Source organism: Stegodyphus dumicola, chromosome X1 (assembly GCF_044657685.1).
Source record: "Stegodyphus dumicola isolate Sdum_Otavi_A_Nest chromosome X1, ASM4465768v1".
NCBI lineage: Eukaryota > Metazoa > Arthropoda > Arachnida > Araneae > Eresidae > Stegodyphus > Stegodyphus dumicola.
This window is the reverse complement of record NC_140780.1, coordinates 226933272-226954583: the sequence shown is the minus strand read 5'-3', so window position 1 is coordinate 226954583 and position 21312 is coordinate 226933272. Positions and strand designations below refer to the sequence as shown.

The 21312-nt window shown below is 32.6% G+C and overlaps 2 protein-coding genes across 3 annotated transcripts in view; one reads left to right on the top strand and one right to left on the bottom strand.

The window, feature by feature from the left end:
• Positions 1-21263, top strand: part of LOC118189172 (reticulocalbin-2) — a 41638-nt gene extending 20375 nt beyond the window's left edge. The window contains exons 4-6 of the mRNA XM_035359728.2: positions 149-265; positions 4485-4699; positions 19001-21263. Of these exons, the coding sequence (XP_035215619.1) occupies positions 149-265; positions 4485-4699; positions 19001-19172 (504 nt within the window). The 3' untranslated portion in view covers positions 19173-21263. The remainder of the gene's footprint in view (positions 1-148; positions 266-4484; positions 4700-19000) is intronic.
• Positions 20461-21312, bottom strand: part of LOC146993430 (regucalcin-like) — a 41387-nt gene continuing 40535 nt past the window's right edge. For both annotated transcript variants that reach the window (XM_085808706.1, XM_085808705.1), the window contains exon 5: positions 20461-20966. In XM_085808706.1, coding sequence (XP_085664832.1) covers positions 20752-20966 — 215 coding nt within the window. In that variant the 3' untranslated portion in view covers positions 20461-20751. The remainder of the gene's footprint in view (positions 20967-21312) is intronic.

Here is a 21312-nt window from a genome sequence, read left to right as displayed (position 1 = left end):
GGCCCAGTAGAATGGGAGATATAGAACTGTCCATTCATTTTTTTCACACTGTGCATTTAATGTATTTGCAAAAGAGGTTCATTTTATTTATTTATTTATTGTTGTGAATGTGGAATATGCGAGCCATTTTTATGTTTATTTTTGCTAGATGTTGCAGAATGATAAAGAGCTGTTTGAGGCTGCAGATGTAAATAAAGATGGCATTTTAGATAAATCTGAATTTCCTGCTTTTTCACATCCTGAAGAGTTTGAACGTATGTACCAGGTAAGAGCATACATGCTTTAAATTTTTTTTTTCTTTTCCCCTTTATTCATAAAAGAAATGAAATTGGGTACTTGCATGTTATCCTCATTATTACATGCAACTGTGAAGCTGTTGCCAAGCAGTACAATGTAGTAATGCCAAGCAGTATCATGTAGTAAGCAGTTTAATGTATGGGTGAGCATGATGTTCTTGATTAGCCACTTTTTGTTTTTATGAACAAGGATATAAATTAACTGGTATTCTGCACACTTCCCTTGCCTTTTGAAAAAATGAATAAATAAAATTTGGAACCTTCCTTCTATAAAACAGCTAGCAGTGGGGGAAAAAAATGTGTATTAATGGCTATGATATGGTTGCATGTGTGTGGCACACAAAACAGTTTACGGTGTCTGCATGAACCAGCCAACGCTCATAAATTTGAAAGGGTTATATTTCCTGAAATTGTCACTGAAGAGCTTTTTTATGATGATGATAAAGCTTTTCACTCAGGTGGCTGAGTTTCAGGCTCTAGCCTTGAAGGATCTCAAGACTCATCATTTTTCCACTTCAAGTCCATAGATGTTGTGACAAACTAGCCTTAAGTAAAAACACTGCACAGAAGGTGAGCCATCAATCAGCAACCACCACATACCCTCCACCTACCCACCTGAGGAACTCGGAACACCATCACTCGCACCACCCTCAGTGCCTCACTTCACAAATGTTCAGTGAACCCAACTAGCCAAGTCCAATGAATGGAGCAGAACAACAGCCCACCAATGCTACGATAAAACACATTGATGCAGTGGACTCAAACTGATCAGGACAATGAGTCTTACCTCCTCATACCACATACCAGATGCTGGGGGAGGAAATAATGACATCTGCTTGAGCTTGTCTGTGTTCGCAATTTTAAAAGAGATGTAATTCTTGAAAACGTCACCAAAGAGCTCTTTTTATAATAATGATAAAGCATTTCACTCATATGGAGTAGATTCAGGTTCTGTCATCAACAGAACTTGGGTTTCTCACACCACGCTTCCATTTTTAAGTCTGTAAATGTCACCATGAGCTAGCCTTAGCTAAAACACCAAAAGCACTGAACAGCAAATAAGCCATCATTCGACTACCACCATGCAGTCACTACACAGTCATAGAATGGAATAATTATGTATGGGAAATTTGTACTCGTAGTGTACTAAAGAGAGCTTCCCAATGAATTAGTAGAAATGGATAAAAGACTTTTTAGGAACTGCAAAAATGAAGTAGATTGAATGTTGATTGTTTATTAAATAAAGAGGTATTAGTTCTTTCAGAGTTCCACAGAAATGATTGGCACAGCTTTGTCTGTTTCTCTGTCAACTTTCACAGTCAACAGAATTGATATTAAGTACCAGGTGGCCATAATTAAACTGACAGTGCTCACAGTGTTCTGTAGCGCGATATATTTGTGAGAATGATGCCACATGTTGTAGGAAGATTAAACAAGATGGGGGATGAAGGATTTCGCGATTAGTTCCAAAAGTCACCACTAGGGGAATATTTGGCACTGTGTAATAAAAAATAGAGTGTTAACAAATGCAAATCAATAAGGAAATTACCTTTTATTTTGCATTCAAATGAGGTTCAATGTGGCTGCCGTTGTTGTGGACCACATATTGCATTCTGTGCACAGTATGCACAACAGCAGAAAGTAACATGTCTGCAGGAATCTCCTGTACAGTCCGTGATATGTTATCCTTCAACATAACCTGGTCCTGGACCAGTCCTTGATAATAGACCTTGGACTTAAGGTAACCCCATAGCCAGAAGTCGCATGGGGTAAGATCAGGCAACCGAGGTGGCCATGCAGTTGGAAAGTAGCGGCTAATGACTCTTTCTGTTGTGAATTTCTGTCGTAGCATCTGTTGCATCCGTACAGCAACGTGTGGAGGGGCTTTATCTTGCATGAAAATGATTTCCCCCAGGCATTGTCTTTGCTGAAGTGCCGGAATGACAAAGCTGTTCAACATGTGGCGATACTTCTCTCCAGTAACAGAACAGGTTTCCGGTCCTGTCGGGGTAATGTTCTCATAGAAGAATGGACCTATGATAAATTCCACTGTGAATCCACAGCAAACAGTTACCTTTGGTGAATGTAAGGGAATTGCTGTGACTGCATGTGGTGGTTTGTCATCCCAAATTAGGCAGTTCTGGGTATTCACAGTTCCATTCAGGTAAAAGTGAGCCTCGTCTCCCCATAAGATTTTCCACGGCCAAGCATCATCCACCTCCATTCTGGCTAGAAAGGTGAGAGCAAAAGTCAATCGCTTATCATGATCGGGGTACAGTAACTCCTGTACATGGCTGATCTTGAACGGATAGAAGTTGATTATCTTTTGTAAGATTTTCCATACTGTACTGTAAGGCATACCCATAATCCGAGCTACTCCACGAGTGCTAGAGGTGGCAGCAATATTGTCTGGTTCTCTGTCGACAATCGCCATGGCAACTACTTCGATTGTATCCTGTGGTACAGATTTTCGTCCTCTGCCTGACTGAACCTTCAGAGAACCTGTTTTCTCAAACGTGCAACTATTTCTTTTAGACTATTAACTGACACAGAACCATTACCTTCATGCATTTTTTTGTGCGTTCTAAAAGCACAAAGAGCGGCTGACGCGTTGCACTGCTTGAGGTAAAAGAATTTGACCAGTAACGCACGCTCGACTAAAGAAAGAGACGTTGCACATAAACTTTCAATCCAATTGATTCGAAATGTACCACATTGCCTTTTAAAACCCAAGCTGCTGGCACTGTGCGAATGGATGTAACGTGAAATTTGAATAAAGAACTTCTTTTGCTCAGCGTACGTGATATTGCAGATCACGAGACTTTATCAGTGTTTATACAGATTTTACGCTTTTTAAAAAGTGTTGCCATATTGCACTTGAACTAAATCAGAAAATGTCCATAATAAAAGGTAATTTTATTCCGTATTAATTTGCATTTGGTAACACTCTATTTTCTATTACACAGTGCCAAATATTCCCCTAGCGGTGACTTTTGGAACTATTTTTTTTTTTTTTTTTTTTTGTGTGGAATCCTTTGTCCCCCGTCTTGTAATCTTCCTACAGAATGTGGCATCATTCTCACAAATAGATCACGCTACAGAACACTGTGAGCACTGTCAGTTTAATTACGCCACCCGGTATCTAAAAGTTTTCAGAGTTCTGTACTATATTTCCAAATTATTTTTAAAATTCAGCCTGTATTAAATTTTCTTTCATTCACATTTCATAATGTATTGATAATTTCCATAGCTAACGTTCAAAATAATGTTTGTTTCTTGCAATACCCGTGCAGTCAATGCAGAATATACTGTAATGGTATCAATGGATAATGACAGTGTCATTGGCTGTGCCCACCAGTGTGTCTATAAAGTGACAGATATTTTGTAGAAAGTTCTAGAGCTGTGTCTGTCTTAATAATGGCAGGTTTTTGTCACTGCACATAATGCATTGTATTATGGAACACAGAAATCCTACACCGCCAAGGACAAAACTACGAATCACTCTGTAGAAATATGGTCTTAATTATATACAGACTGTTTCTGCATACTCATGGAATTCATACTTTGTAATTCTGCAGTAGCATGCTTCCTTAAGGAACCTAAGAACTATTAGATTGTTTTACCAGGTTTACTGTTTTGGAGCATTTCAATATAATTACTTGTGCTGGACATTTTGGGTAGATGTTTAGTATTTTACTGTTACCATGTAACAAAGCTTTAAAATTTCGTTGAGCTTGTAGAGCAGTTTTCTGTGCTGAAACTGTGTGTTCATCAACGACTGAATTGTTGAAACTATAATAGATTAATATCTAGAAATTTTTTAATGGTATGAAATGGGAAATGTGGGCATGTTTTTCCTCCTGCATTATATAGATGCAAGTATTTTCCCATGCAGATTTTTTTATGAATGTCATTCTTGCTAGAGTGGATAATCTTCCTCTGTTTCAATGGAATTTCTTAATTTCTGTATCTTGAAGTTGATTTTTTTTCATATAAAATTATGATTAAGTATATAATTACATAAATAGGGAAAATTTGATAGCGTATGTTACATGGACTTTAGTACTCGTCATATATACTGCCATAAGTCAGAAATCTGTATTTTTAAATTGCAGTTCATTTAATGCAGTTGCTATAATCAGATTACTTATAGATATTTTCTTCAAAAATTTTAATTTTTCTTTTTAGGTTGTATATGAGCAAGCTATGAGGAAAAGAGATGCAGATAAAGATGGCTTTTTGAGCTTTGAAGAATATGTAGCCGATACTTATGGAGCTACTCCAGTTTCTACCTCTGAACAGTATATTATGGAGAAAGATCGATTTACTCATGATTATGATCTGAATAATGATAATAAATTAGATAAAGAAGAAGTTTTGCTTATGTTAATTCCAAACAATGTGTAAGTTTTTTTTATTGTTTTAAGTAATAGTACAAATGCACACTTGTTTCTTAACTAATTTTGCAGATGCAGACTCCCCCCCCCTTCCCCAATCTTGCATGTTGAGCAGATTTAAGCCAATAAATCAAGGTAGCTGAATATTTTACTCTTCACTGAAAAATATAATATTGTTGTAAAAGAGACTGAATGGAAAACAGTGTAAAATATGCTGTCATAAATTTTTGTTTTATATGCCACTAGGCACTAATGACATTTCTAAATGTAGTGATACTTGAAATAAGCAATGTAATCATATGACCTAAAATAAAAGAACACACACACAAAAAAAATGCTTTCATCTGAGCATATTGGTGCTATTGGCTGTTGTAGGTATTTTATAAGTTGAACTCTTCAGTATAATCTCAGAGTTGGCATAGTCTGTTATTTTTTAGTTATTGAGTTTGTCAAAAGTAACACATGTAAGTATCTATTTTGCAAAATCTTTTAGTTCCTGTGCAAAAGTTAGGAGTGTTACTGACGTTTTGCTGTTCTTTATTACAACTGACCATTTTTATTTTTCCTTAAAAAATGCTGTTTGAATGGCATGTTGAAGAAAAAAAGCTGATAAGTTATTTAACAATGTTAAAAGAATTACTAGGAGGAGAATGAATATCTACTGATGAATGAAGAATTTTTTGCAAATGTCACTTTTACATCATTTCAGCACATTTTCTATTTCAAGTTATTTTTTCCATAATTCAAAATATTACAAATAAAAGAATCAAAATCTTTCATTCAGCATTATTCTGCTGAAATATTTTAATCAGATTCTTGTAGTCTTTCATTTTTAGTATCAGAGTATATTTTCATATACCAATTTAAAATCAGAATCATTATCTGTTACAGTAACCTCTGTCTTAAATTATTTTCAGTCTCTAATATTTCATTGAACTTGCTTATTTTATTCCTCAATTGCACTAAATTCATTAAATAGCATCAGGTTTATCCCAACAGTTACGACCTCTTCTTCTTTTAAATACTTTATGAATATCTTACAAGAATAGAATTTGCTATTTTGTTTGTTAGAAATTATCCTGGGTCTAAACTGACATAAAAATCAAAATTCGGATAGAAATAAATGGAAAAGAAGTGAAGTGAACAAAGAGAAATGAACCTACTTCAATTTTAGACCAGTTTTGCTTCAAGGAAGTGCAATTGGCAAGCATTTAAAAATTATGAATCTTAAGTTGTCATGAGTTAAATTGATTCAGTGGCCTACTTGAATGAAAAAATATAAAAAACTTTTGATGTCAAAGAAAAAAAAAAAGCACCTAAATTAAAGTCAAATAATGTTGAAAGATATTTTTAAAAAGCAGACTTCTGAGCTAAATTGTAAAATACTTCATATCAAAGTTTCATGTGTAATGCAATTGGATTCAGTTAATTTAGTATTAATTGTAGTATAAATAATGTTATTGAAATATTATTGGGTCATCTGGAAATTTGTGCAGTTTAGAACTGCAGTGTGAGTTTTATCAAATTATTTTTTTTTTTGCTACTGATTAAGAGTGACCTTGATCCAAATGAATGTTAAAATGCAGTCTTTTCTACTCATGTTGCACGATTCTAGTATGAAATGGAGTGTAATTTTTTTTTCAATGCAGCGCTAAAAATTTAAAATTCAAAAATTCATTTTTGTTATACAGTCAAAAGTCGTTAATCCCGACTCGTCGGGACTTCGGCGATTCCGGATTATCGATTTTTCCGGATTATAGATCAGTTTAAATCTGGTAAGATGGCATGCAGAAATTATAAAATTAAAAATATGAAACCGTAATTTATGAAATAAAGAACAATTATGATCTAAAGGGTATCAAAATTTACAAAAAAAAAAAAAAAAAAAAAAAGCTTAATATTTATTTGTTTTCTTTATTAAACATTTCTTTCAATGCAAGTTGTTTAAGTTGCTTCGTTTTTTTATGTGATAATACTTTCTCTTTAATTCTATAAACAGACATAATTTCTTGTTCAGTTACAAAGTTCCTCTGTTCAAGTCCTATAATTGCTGTGTCGAGAATACCGACTAATTTGTCAATCGAAATTTTTTCGTTTTCAATAACCTCTGTGTCACTTTCTTCGCTATCGGAAGCAAATTATAATGACGAGGAATTTGATTTAAATCATATCAAAGAGGAGTACATCGAGATGAAATACTACATTTAGTAAGGAATTATAAGCCAAATAAAATAAAAACATCTGCTCTGAAGATAAGGATAGTGCTGACAGATCACCTTCCAGTTCATTGCGTGCCGCGACGTTCTCCCCCCCACACACATGCAGAGCAGCATGAAATTGATAAACAGATTTCGGAATGGTTAGATAAACAAAGGATATGCCTTTATCCATTTTTTGCAGTAATTCCACTTTTTGTTTAATTGACTTCAAAACATACTTTCGCTTTGTAGATCCTTTACATATTAGTAAATATACTATATCAGAAATTCTATTTGACATAATCGAAAGTTGAAGCTTACTTTTATAAAATTGCTCTAACAGTCTGCAAAAAATAATAAGCCAGATCCAATTCGAAGATTAAGGAACAACGCAATCTGCAACATTAACTGAATTAGATAATTTTAGCTTAGCTTATACCATCCGTTATACATTAAACGTGCATTCGTAAACATATTTTGCGCATGCGCACACGCATATTCGCAGCCGTAAAGGTCTTGCAACTCATGTGCAGAAAGTTTGTAGCTTTCAGGTCCAGATTATAGATCATTCCGGATTATGGGTGTCCGAATTAATGACTTTTGGCTGTAGTACGTTCCTTTATTTTAAACAAAGATAAAATGGTAGCCGGACTGGTCATAAAATTTGCGCAGTATGTGCAATGCTGGATTAAAAGTTTTAGGAACCCTAAGCACTTAAGATTTTGGTCTCCTACATAAATTTACTTCTGCTTTCCTCTGATTTCTTCTATCTCGGTCTTGGTTTAGCTACATCATTCTGTGGTAAAATAGGCAGGGGAATTTTTTTGGGCCCCCTTTTCTTCAGTTCCTAATGTCTCCTTTCCTTGATGCCTAAGCACGTGCTTATTTTGCATAGTTGGTTAATCCTGCTCTGTATATATGAAAAAATGCTATTTCTGGTGACACAATTCAATGATGAGTTGAAATGTTTAACCCTTTCGTGACGGCGTGCCTTTGTTCAAGACGCTCGTGCGGGACAGAAGGGAATCGAAGGTAGTCGCCGTACAGAACGAGTTTTGCATCTCTAAGCCTAATTTTATAAAAAAAATTGCAAAAAAAAGTTTCACATCTAGTATCGTAATTTTTGGTATCATTTTAGATTATTAGTTGAGTTCTTATATAAGTTAAAATTAGCATTTAATAACATTTTTTTCTTTATTTTGCATGAAAATATATTAAAAAAATTTCTTATCCTGTAAATAATTTTCGGAAGTGCTATTCAAATTATTCCAAAGTTTTAATTGATAAAATCCATCAATAAAGTTTAAAATTAATAAAACAATCATTGGGGTATCATCTACCATAATAACAATGATTGGCATTACATTTGAAGGCAGAGCCTTATTGACTATGACTGGGACCTTTTGTGCCACCACTTGGCTTTGCCCCCTTGGATTTCATTTCTTCATGTCACTTCAGAATTCTTTGAATGACCTGGATTTCATTTCTGTGAAGCCTGTTAAATAGCTACTCGATAACTACTTTGTGAACAAACCTAATGGCTTTAAAAAAAATTTTTTTTTCAAGCTGCCAGCAAGATGGCAGAATTAGAATAGTATGCTGCTTTTGTGATTCACTGATTTTTTTTCCCACTTCATTATTGGTATTTTATAAAAAAAAAAAAAATGTAAAAATTTTCAGATGACCCAATATGAACAAAAGTCTGTCAGGAAAGTTTTGTAAATGAGCTGAAATTTCCAGTTTTTAAGATGTCTTGATGTATCAAGATAAATCTCTGATGATAGAAAGTTATTGAAAATTTGATTTATTTGATTGCAGCATTTGATAAACATTTTTAGTTTAGCTTCATTAAAAAAATATGAAAAATGTTTTGCAATAACCTTTTTTGTAGTCAGTTGCATTTTCCATTAATCTGCCATGTGGTCAGACGTTTTCAGTATCATAATCCAATCAAAATCGAGAATTCTCATTCCTGTTTTGACTGATAAGGTTTATAATGTTGACTGCATTTTTATTTTTCTAGCTTGTTATTGTCTTTTTTCCAAAATTCATTGAATTCTTTCGATTTCTCAGAATTTGATTCATATGGTATTTTTTAAATTCAAAATTGCTGTTTCTCTCTTTCATGTTGCTTGTTTGTTTCAATTTTCTGTCTTTACTATGGGTATATATAGTTCCATCTATATGTTTTGTCAGATGAGCTAATTTGTTGTCATAAAATACACCTTACAGTGATTGTAGCAACAATGCATGGAAAATGCCAGTCATGAGTTTAAAATTTTATTTAATTAATGTATTGATAAATTTTTGGTTTGATGGTTTGGGTTTTTTTCACTGCAGGTGACACTGGAATTCTAGTTCCTTTTGACGGAATGGTGAATTCTTCGAAGTATATTGAAATTTTAAAACTTAATACTGTGCCATTGTTGAAAACCTTTGCAGGGACATTTCATCATGACTTGGCTCCATGCTGCACTTTGAAATCTGTCAGAAGGGGTTCATGTTGGGGGAAAACAATTATTATGCTCAACTGGCCTGGAAATTCACTTATTTATATGATAAAAAAACTTATTTATATGATATTATATTATAATATATTTAATTATTATATTATAATATATATGATATTATATTATATTTATATGATATTATATATTATAAACAATTATTATGCTCAACTGGCCTGGAAATTCACCGTACTTAAATATGATTGAAAACTTATGGTATATTCTAAAGGAACATCTTAGCAAAACTTATTTATATGACAAAAGAGTGCATGATTAAGAATGCTATAAAAATTTAGTTCCATGATAAAGATATAAAAATTATGTGCACAAGACTAATAGATTCAATGCCTAAGCACATACTAGGGGACATTTCTGCTAAAGGAAGACCTATTTCTTATTAATTTTATTATTATCATTGTATATGAAAATATGTACATAAATTATTAAAAAATCACTTTTTCACAATTAATTTGCGCACTATAGTATGTTTAGATACAACCAAATTTAATAAGAGATGTGGTTCTTTTGACATAAATGATTCATATTAAATTTACTACCAGTAGCATTATGATCATAATTCTCATGTATGTTGTGACATTGATAGTATAAATTATTTTTTGTATTTATAAAACCTGTATACGTATTTTTCCTGATTTAGATGTTTATTTCACAATGTCCCAGTATTTTCTTGTTTCAATAATATTAAATATTCTTGCATAAAACATTATATGTTGAAAAATTTTTCCCACATAAGACGTTTGCACTAATAGTTTGAGAAATTTTTCCTTTCAAAAAAATGCATTTTACTTTATGTTGTAAAGAAATTATTATTGAGTTTATTCCCAAGTTTGAATTAAAAAAGGAAGACATCAAACTTATTTTTAGAACAATAATTGCATTATCTGGTGTTGCGGGGCTATTCAACTGACTGCATAACTATCAGCCATAACAAATACTACAAATAGTATAGAGACAGTATCTCTAAGCAACTAGACTGTATTTCCAGACAACTTAGCCCTGTAAAGTGGCAAGAAAGGCCACTAAGTTTAGATCAATTTTCTTTTATATATTTTCTGCAATTTTAACATGGCAAGGAGGACTTACAATAATAATAAGAAAACTGCTTGTCCACTTATTATGTCTTTTAACTTCTTCTGTCCTCCCACCAGGACAATGAACTTTCCCCATTGGTCCATGATGACCTTAAAGCACAGAACATGACTGAGCAAGCATCTTTTGTATTTAAGCCTAATGTGTAAAATAATTCATGTAAAATCTGCTTTTTATCAAAATAATTGGATTATGAAGTATAATATTTAAATGCTAATAAAAAATCCTACTATATAGAAATAAAATAAAGAAGTAAAGTGCAATATTAGTAATAATGATTTTATGTATATATTTGAATTGTTTTCTTACAGCAGTGTAGGAGGCAAGTTACAAATTAAAATATTAGCTTGTAGAGACATTAGGTATATTTTTGGAAGCAGGGAAGATGAAAAATAGCAAACGCCTTCGCCGGGAATTGAACCGCAGAGCTCTGGAATACCAGCCGAGTGTACCGCGAACTACACCACGAAGGCACGCTAAGAAAGCAGGAGAAATACCTTATAAGCTTATATTTATATCCTATTGCAATACTTACATAAAAACCTTTAAGCTACTTGCAGTGTGTGAAACTTTTTGCAAACTCTTAACCCTTTGCGTCACAGTGTGTCCGGTCTGGACACATCTAAAAATTTCCTTCTTTACGCACAGAAAAATTGAATGAAAAAGGATTTATAGGTTACTATAAGTTACTGTAGTGTCGCTTCAGTTCCGTCAAGTTTCTAATTATATTTAGTTAAAGCGGAATGGCAACACTTTCTAGTCTCCGCGAAGAACGAAGTAAACAAACTTCGGTTTTCTGTCACGCGATTCTACGTGCATGTAAAATGTAAATAAATCTTATGAATAAGAATCTATAACTTCATAAGGAATAAAATATTGGTTCCATTGGAGTCAGAGAAGTGTTATTTTCCTACATTTGCATACCAGACACATCACTGGTGTATCCCGGCGTGATCGAATTCTACAATGGCTGACGAAGGCGAAACCGAAATTAAAGCAACAACTTCATTTGTCGCCAAGGTAAGCATTAAAGTTCCTCCTTTTTGGAAGCCAGATCCTAAAATATGGTTTATTCAACTAGAAACACAATTTAGAAATGCAAAAATAAATGCAGATCAAACAAATATGATTATGTTATAAGTTCCATTGAACCCGATATTTTGTCACAGGTATCTGATATTTTGCTAAGTCCACCACAAGATAATAAATATGAGGCAATTAAAAATAGACTAATTTCATTATATGCTGATTCAGAGACTCAAAAAACCCCAAAATTACTGAGTGAATTAGAACTGGGTGACAAAAAGCCATCTCAATTGCTATGTGAGATGCGTAATTTGGCGGGCGATAAAGTAACAGATACTTTCCTAAAAACATTGTGGCTACAACTTTTACCCGCTAATATGCGTAGCATTATATCTGTTAGTCGTGAAGATTTGTCAAAAGTGGCTACAATGGCCAATAAAATTTGGGAATCAAACCCTGTTACTCCCTAAATAGCTGCTGCATCATCCATAACGGTAAAAACGGAAGTGATTGAAAGTTTACAGAAACAGGTTAGTGAACTTAGCTTACAAGTTTCTGCTTTAAACAAGCAACGCCACAGTCATCCCTATTATCGTAACCGATCCAAATCACGAGATAGGAGTTACAGTGGTAACAGATCTAGTGATGTTTGTTACTATCATAAAAAATTCGGTGATAAGTCATTTAAGTGTAAACAACCCTGCAACTACTCATCAACATCACAGACAAATAGTCCAGAAAACCAGCTCGCCGTCTCTCATTGACGATGAAGGGATAAGGGGTGCAGCTGAGTCGTCTTTTCATCAGCGACAAAGAATCAGCTACCCAATTTTTAATAGATACTGGGGCAGAAATTTCTGTCATTCCTCCCTTGCCTGCAAAATTAGAAATCTCAAAATTAGAACACTTTGCTGCAAATGGTATGAAAATTAAAACATATGGCCAAAAATTACTCAAGCTTGATCTTGGACTCTGACAATCATTCACATGGCCTTTTGTAATTGCGGAGGTAAACAAACCGATAATAGACATGGGTTTTCTTGCAAATTTTAACCTTTTGGTAGATTCTAAAAATTGCAAGTTTATTGATGGTACTACTTTCTTAACAACCAATGGAACTCCTTGTTTTCAAAATAACAATAATAATATTCCGATTTTAAATGCCGTAAATGATCCATATAAATGCATCATTAACGACTTTCCGGATTTGTTAAAACTGAATGTAGTTAATAATAAAGTTAAAAATCATAACATCAAACATTATATCGAAACCAGAGGTCCACCAGTTTTCGCTAAAGCCAGGAGACTATCAGCTGAGAAACTTAAAGCTGCTAAAAAGGAGTTTGAATTTATGCTCCAAATGGGTTTATGCAGGCCATCCAAAAGTAACTGGTCGAGCCCACTACATCTCGCTGGAGACCTTGTGGAGTCTATCGAGCGTTAAACAACGTCACGATTCCTAATAGATACCCTCTCCCATTTTTAACAGATTGCAGTTCCATTTTGCCTGGAAAAAGAGTTTTCTCATCCATAGACCTCATTAGACCGTACCAACAAATTCCAGTTCGTGAAGAAGATATACCGAAAACGGCCATTCTCACTCCCTTTGGCTTATTCGAGTTCCCATTCATGATGTTCGGCCTACGAAATGCAGCCCAAACGTTCCAACGTTTCATGAACAGTGTGTTGAATGGACTTGAATTCGTGTTTTGCTATTTGGATGACATTCTAATAGCCTCTCCAGATAAAGAAACTCACCGAAAACATCTATGAGCAGTCCTTGAGAGACTAATCGAATATGGCCTGTGTATTAATGCGGCAAAGTGTAAATTTGGTCAAACAAAACTTGCATTCCTGGGATACGAAGTGTCAGCTGAAGGACTTAAACCTCTTTCAACGAAAGTTGATGCCATCAAAAATTTCCCAGAACCAAAGTCCTTTACTAGTTTAAGACAATTTTTAGTATGGTGAATTTTTATCACAGATTCATACCAAATTGTGCGAAACTGCAACAACCTTTAACAACATTGCTCAGTGGTATTAAAAAGAACTGCAAGATATGTATAGGTTCTCACGTATTCCTATACAACAACATTAATAATTCGTCGCTACAGCCTGTCTATCTTGGACCGTATCCTGTAAGAGCAAGAAAGGATAAGTACTTCGATATTGAAATCCAAGGAAAAGTTAAAAGAGTTTCAATAGACAGACTAAAGCCATGTTTCCTAGTGCAAGATTCTGATATTCCTTTCCAAAACTCCCATTCCAAGAAAGCGGAACTTGGGGAAACACCTGCACTCAAGAACACTGAAGAAAATTCAGAAACTCATCATAAAATCAAGACTACTAGAACCGGCAGACATGTGAAGTTTTTAGTCACTTTAAAGACTATCTTCCATAATCGCTGTCACTAGGAAGGGGGTGTGTAGTGTCACTTCAGTTCCGTCAAGTTTCTAATTAAATTTAGTTAAAGTGGAATGGCAACACTTTTTAGTCTCTGCGAAGAACGAAGTAAACAAACTTTGGTTTTCTGTCACGTGATTCTACGTGCATGTAAAATGTAAATAAATCTTATGAATAAGAATCTATAACTTCATAAGGAATAAAATATTGGTTCCATTGGAGTCAGAGAAGTGTTATTTTCCTACATTTGCATACCAGACACTTCAGTTACTCTGAACCTTCTTTATTTATAGTAGATGGCAGCTCAACACAAACCAGTCCATATATTTTAGCCGTGTTTAGTTTTTTAAGACCCTCATTTTTCAAAGAAATCTTCCAGATTTTTTTAGGGTATAAAAAAAATTGTTTGAAAAGAAATTTGTGTTATTTTTTTTTTTTTGGCTGTATGCTAATCTCCTTATTCTATATTAATTTTAAATTTTTACCTTGAAATCTTGCCTAGAATCAAATGGCAAACCCTCGGTGTGCCCAGACCAAGCTCACCGATAATCTAGGACAACTGAGAGTCTGTATTCTTTGTTTCTCCGCATCTCATCGTTCAGTTCATTGACAACAATGCTCGTTTCAGCACTCTTTTTGAAGCTCTATTCAATAAGTGTGCCACTTTGGGCACACTCACAGAATTAAAACGATAAGTGCTATCTTCACAAAATTTTACTTGTGTACTCCTCTAGATCTAATTAGACTGCCTACCTTTTTATTATTATTTTTTATTTTTTTAAATCAAAACTCTGACTTTAAAAGGTAGCGTGCCAGAAAGGGTTAATGGGCTGTAAGCATTGCAAGTTTTACAATCATAGAATAAAATAGTAAGTAAAACTCATAATAGGAAGATGAAAGACATTCCGATCAGTTAATTTTCTCAGCATTTTGACATTTATGTATATTTACAATTTGAAATAATTTGTTTTATTCAACATATCAAAAATGAGATTGTCGGCTTTGCCATGTTATCACTTTTGATACAGTGTGCTCACAGAGGTAAATTTGAAAATAAATTTTGCAAAATTAATTATTGAACAAGAATTTTTAATTAATGAAAGATTGGAAGAAAATTAAGTAAAAAATGTATAGAAAATACTTATAATTTCTTCTAATATGCACATTTAAATCAAATTTATGAACTAAATTGTAAAATAATTAAGTTGAAATTAAAAGTTTGAAAGTAGTAATTTAAATGAAAATAAAATTTTATTATAAATTATTTAATTTAAAAATAAAAGTAAATGGATATAATTTTGAAAGTTACTAAAGTTATAAATTTAATGTTATATCAGTGAGCTGTTTTATAAATAACTGATTTTGGAGGGATTCTCATTGCCTAGCAACAGAAGTTCAGTTACAACATTGGTGATCATGAATCTCTCATCTAAAAACTTAAAAATAGGCAGAACTGCTGTATTATGGTATCAGACTTATGACTCACTGCTCACTAAAATAACCTTGATGAATAAGATTGAAAACGAGGAGTAGATCAATAATAGTATGTAAGGATATAGTGAATAGCAGAAAGAATGAAATGAGGGGTAACTTGTGAACTTCCTGGACTGATTTCTTTCAGCTGTAGTTTTGAGAATCGCTAAAACCTTTTTTGCATATAACTAACAATAAAAATTTAGTGTTTTAGATGAGAAGAGGAGCATTTCTTTATTCCCAAAAAGGGGAATGAAATTTTCCTGGGGAGCTTCCTAGAGTTTTCAGTGGGTGAACTCTAAATGATCTACCACTGAGTTTTGTCAAACCACAATTTGCTCACCCCGTAAAGTAAGCAGATTCTTTGAATTAATTCTTGAGCAGATTACCCATCTCTAATGCTTTCTAAAGTTTCCTGGTTCTGTGATCCAATTATAGCTTTAGGAAAAATATCAGTAGGTAGTCATAAAATTTAATAATAAAACCTCATTTTTGCTGTTCAGTAAATATTTATAAAACAATAGATATTGTATTAATCTTGAATGATATTAAAAGTAAACAGAATTTTGCTGGCCATGTAAGGAAAAGTGTACAATACTATACCCATAAAAAGTCATTGGATAGCCTTTATTTTTTTAACCCCTTAACTGGTTTGCCCGTACAGTGTATGGGCTACTGATCATTGGGCACATCTGATTTGTCCGTACGGCGTACGTGCATCGATATTTCCCCCTTTCTTATTTTGATTTGCCCGTATTTTTAATATATTGAAAGAGAGGCTTTAGTATTAGAAGATTTCAATAGATGGTGTAGCTTGTCCATACTATTTAAAATCATTCTAACCAGTTTTTTTTCTTTTGTTACCGGAAGTCGAAAATATTTTGCATTCTTGGTTCTTGAAAGTTTTGCTACACGGTTTTTTGGTTGTGACTTCAAAGCTCTTTAGTTATGGATGATACAGTAGATGATGATACTCTATTGTTAGATGCTTCTGATAATTCGGATACAAATTCAGAATTGTCTTGTAATGTTCTGGATAATTCTTCAGATGACACGTGTAGTGAGATCAGCTCCGATGAAGACTTGACTTCTGCTAGAAATTTTATTGAAATTGATGTAGAAAACCCGCCTCTTCCGTGTCCCAGGTTCAATTTTACTGGTGTTCCAGCAGTAAATATACAAATTGATGATACTTCTGATGAACTATAATTTTATGAAGCATTTATTGATTCTTCTGTGATGAATAAAATTGTGGAAGAAACAAACAGATATGCGACACAGTGCATCCAGTCAAGCACTGCAAAAAAATTCTCAAGAAGTAAATTTTGGGAACAAACAACTCAGGAAGAGATTCATATATATTTTGCTCTGGTTATACTGCAAGGAATTATAAGGAAGCCCGCAGTTGATCAGTACTGGAGTAAGACACATTCCACGTACACGCCTTTTTTTCCCCAAATAATGACTTATTGTCGATTTCACCTGTGGCAACGATACTTACATTTTTCGGATAATTCAGCATTTGATGCACAAAGTCACGAATGCCCAAAATTAGTGAAATTGTGGCCAGTTTTGAAACATCTGAATGAGAAATTTCGCTTGATGGTGACACCACAACGTGATGTAACTATAGATGAAAGCCTTATGCTTTTCAAAGGAAGATTAGGGTGGAAGCAGTATATTCCCCTAAAAAGAGCAAGATTTGGAATAAAATGCTTCATGCTGTGCGAATCGATTTCTGGTTATGTATGCTCTGTAATAATATACACAGGCAAAAACACGATTCTGAAACCAGAGTTTTCAAATCTATGTATTTCGTCACAAGTTGTTATGACAATGATGCATCCGTTACTGCATAAAGGATATTGTCTTATGACAGATAACTATTATTCATCGCCAGAATTAGCTGATAAATTAATTTTGTGTTGAACGGATACATATGGCACCCTGAATCTGAAGAGAAAAGAAGTCCCAAAGGAAATGCAAAAGAAAAAACTAAAAAAAGGAGAAATCATTGCATTTCAGAGAGGAAAAGTTACTGTTATGAAGTGGATGGACAAAAAGAATGTTTCATTACTGTCTACTATTCATAATACTGCAAAGGTAGAAATACAGGTCCGCTCTGAAATGAAACAGAAACCAAAAATTGTTATGGATTACAATAACACAATGGGAGGAGTAGACCGCATGGGCCAAAATTTGAAAAATTTAAAAAAAAAAAAAAAAAAAAAATTTCGAAAAATTTTCAAGTCATTAGAAAGAGAGGAAAAAAATATTATAGAAAATTTTTTTTCCACATTTTTCATATTGCCGTATGGAACTCATATGTCGTATATTGTAAAAAAGGTGAAAAGAAAACTCAGTTACAGTTCAGACTTGATTTTGTTGACAGAATTATCGAGAAATACCATTCTGGGATGACTTGCAAATATGGACGACCTGATTCTGAGCCTAATCCTTTGAGACTGACCGAGAGACACTTCATAGAAGTTATTGCTCCAACAGAGAAAAAACTTAGACCTGCCAGACAATGCGTTGTATGCTTTTCCAGGAGGAATGAAAGTGGAAAGAGAATCCTAAAGGAAACACGGTATTTCTGTCCTGATTGTGATGTAGGACTTTGTCTGACACCGTGTTTTAAATTGTATCACACAAAAAAGGACTACTCAACAATGGTATTGGAATTATGAATTTTTAACGTATGGTAAGTTTTCTTTTAGATTCGCAGTTCATGAGATCTGTAGAATAGGCTTCACTGCATAAACTCCGTGATTACAAAAAGCCAACATGTAAGGGCATTTGTGTTACAAAGTTATAAAATAAAAAAAATGCTTAAATTCATTATTTATCAAAATTTTTTAAAAAATTCTTTCATTTTCCTTTTATACTAAGTTAGGCCTTTAATTATATGCAATAAAAAATATGCTTTTTTTTTGGAACATTTCTGGAAAAAAATTGACCAGTTAAGGGGTTAACTGTTAGTTGTAAACAAAACTGTGAGTTAGAGAAATCTTTTAAATAAGTCAGATTTTCACGTTTTGGTATTTTGAAACTTTAATAAATTTAATTTTGTAAAAATGATAATAAAAAACCCTGCCTTCTTATATGCTCCCCCCCCAGAGTGTAGTCATACTTAGGAAAAGTTTGCACCATTCTAAAAAGTGAAATGCAAAATGTTTGATACCTGTGGGACATAAATTGACCAAGATGTTTAAAGTTTCTTTTGGGGCATATAATCAATACCTGTGATTCTCATAAAAAGAAACATTGTTCATATAGTTGTTTCCTTGTGCATTTTTTCTCTCCGTAATATTGAGGTTTTACTTCGTGAGTTAAAAGAAATATTTATAAGAAACTGTATTATTTTAGTAGGTTGTAAATGTTTGGGACTGAAAATATTAAAATTTAATAAGAAATGTGTGTCATGCTCGGTTCATGTCAGATGTTACTTGTCTTCATTGTTAGAACTTCTGTATATCATGCAGTGTGTTATCACTTGCATGTTATTGCTGTAGTCATAATAGCTCATATTCTTTTTTAATGTGTTAATAGTGTTTAATGTTTACTTATTAATATTTTTCCTTTCTTAGAGAAGCTGCTGAAACTGAAGCAGACCACTTAATTGAAAGTTCAGATTCTGATAAAGATGAAAGATTGTCATTGGAAGAAATTGTTGATCATCATGAAATTTTTGTAGGAAGTGAAGCAACTGATTATGGTGAACAGTTAAAAAACATTCCTAGATATACTGATGAATTGTAGTCATAATTAAACTCTTTTTTTATACGAGATTCTATTCAATTTTCGAAACAAACTTCCCAGCTGTATTTCAAAAACAGCTTATGCTAAACGATGAGGGGAATAAACATCAGCTATTTTTTTATTGATGATATATGTCACACAGATTTTAGAAGTTTAACAATAGATTATTAAATTTTGAACTTAATTTCTGTGAAATAAAATTTTTATGATTCCATTTTCTATGCTTTATTTGTATTTTAATGTGTGTTTAGTAACATACTTATCCAACATGAAGTAAATTCCAAAAATTTAAATTATACTTTTATTTTCATAAAACGTTACAAGAAATTTAAATTATTATAATAATAACAACAAATACATGCACATTTTATAGAATGAATCCTGGTGATTTTTGTATTAAACATTTTACCTTAACATTTTATATAATTCATTATAAATGGCCTCTAATCCATTTCAGAAAAGTTGGTAATGCATTATGTAAAAAAAGGTAACAGTTTCCTTTTATTAGTTTTAAATTTTCATAGTCTGCACTTTTGCAATAGTTAAGATTTTCTGGCATTAAAAATTATTCTGATTCATGTTATATTTGTACCTTGGTAACAAAAAAGCCAGTGTTCAAAATGTTCAAATACTAACATTTTTTTCACAAAATTTTCCACAGATTTCATTTTCCCACATGAAAATTATGAATTTCACAAAAGGTAACTGGCTAGTTTGCTTCTACTACTATGTATGTTAGACCTATTTGGTCAACAATATGATATGTACACTTAAGTAAAAAGGCCTATTGTAATGATATTTTCAGAGATAAGCATTCAAGTAAGAAGTAGCTGCATCCATTTTCAAGCATCTGAAAAAATTAACCATTGGAGAAATATTTCACTGAATTCTTTATATTAAATAATTAGCTCGAACAAAAATATTTACCTAATAATTTGCAAAATGGACACTGACCTTTTTCTGCCAAAAAAATTTGTTTTTGGTCAAATTATGTATATATTGTAAAACGTTTTAGTCAGTTTGCTTGTGCCAAATGTTTTCATGACATTTTTTATAGTAAACATCATTGTAGATGATATTATTAATTATTAAATTGTATTATGTTTCTTTAATTATATAATCCTTACATTTTTTAATTTGTGTGTTCTTAATAGTTTTATGTCTTAATAAAGCTATACACTTCGAAAATGCACTGTAATAATGTATTAATAAATTTAGGAAATTAAGAAATGTATGCATAACATCATACTAAAATCAGATTTTGATTTCATATATTCATTATTTTAAGAAATAAAAAAAAAAAAAAAAAAGAAAGAAAAAAAATTTGGAGGAAATGATTTACCAGCCCCCCCCCAAAAAAATGAAAATTGCATTAGATTATATTTGCTTTGAATATGTTTAAATATGTTGGGTAGTTTTGGTTTTTGATAAATTTGTATTGGCCGATTTAATCAGTTCAGTATTATGTAATATTTGTATTTATTGCTGCCATAATACTAATGTGCAGAACTTGCAAGAAAGTGTCTCAAAATCTTTTTAGGATAAAAGGTTCTTCTATCTTCTTATAGTTTTTGATTACTTAAAAGATATTATTAGAAAATTGGCATGGTGGCTGTCCTTGTGTTCCATGGCCTGTAACAGCAAAAACTGCTCCTGCATATGGCTGACTTTTTTTCTCTTCATCAGAAAGTTCATATGTTGCAGTTGTCACAAATAATGTGTTCAAATAAGGTCCTCCAAAGCAGCATGATGTAATGTTCTTGGCTGGTATATCAACTTTCTCTAAAATGCTTCCTGTATGAAAAGATAAAAGAAATTAATTTTATCCATTTCATTTTTGTTTATTTTATGGTACTTGTGTCATTAAATATTATGTTCTAAAATCAACTTTCTCTTGCAATTTAAGTATTTCAGGATTCTGTATTTTCCATTGATGTTATAATGTAGTAATAATTTTATGAACTCTGTAATGTTTCCTTTGATAGGAAAAATTGTGCTTTACTGATATCAGCAAATGATTTTGTATTTTGCAGTTTTCTTCTGAATATTATTTTATATAATAAAGTGCTATAGCAGCTTGTTTTTATGAAATTCTTTAACTCATTTTTGTTACATACTTCTTTGAATAACTGTCATTATT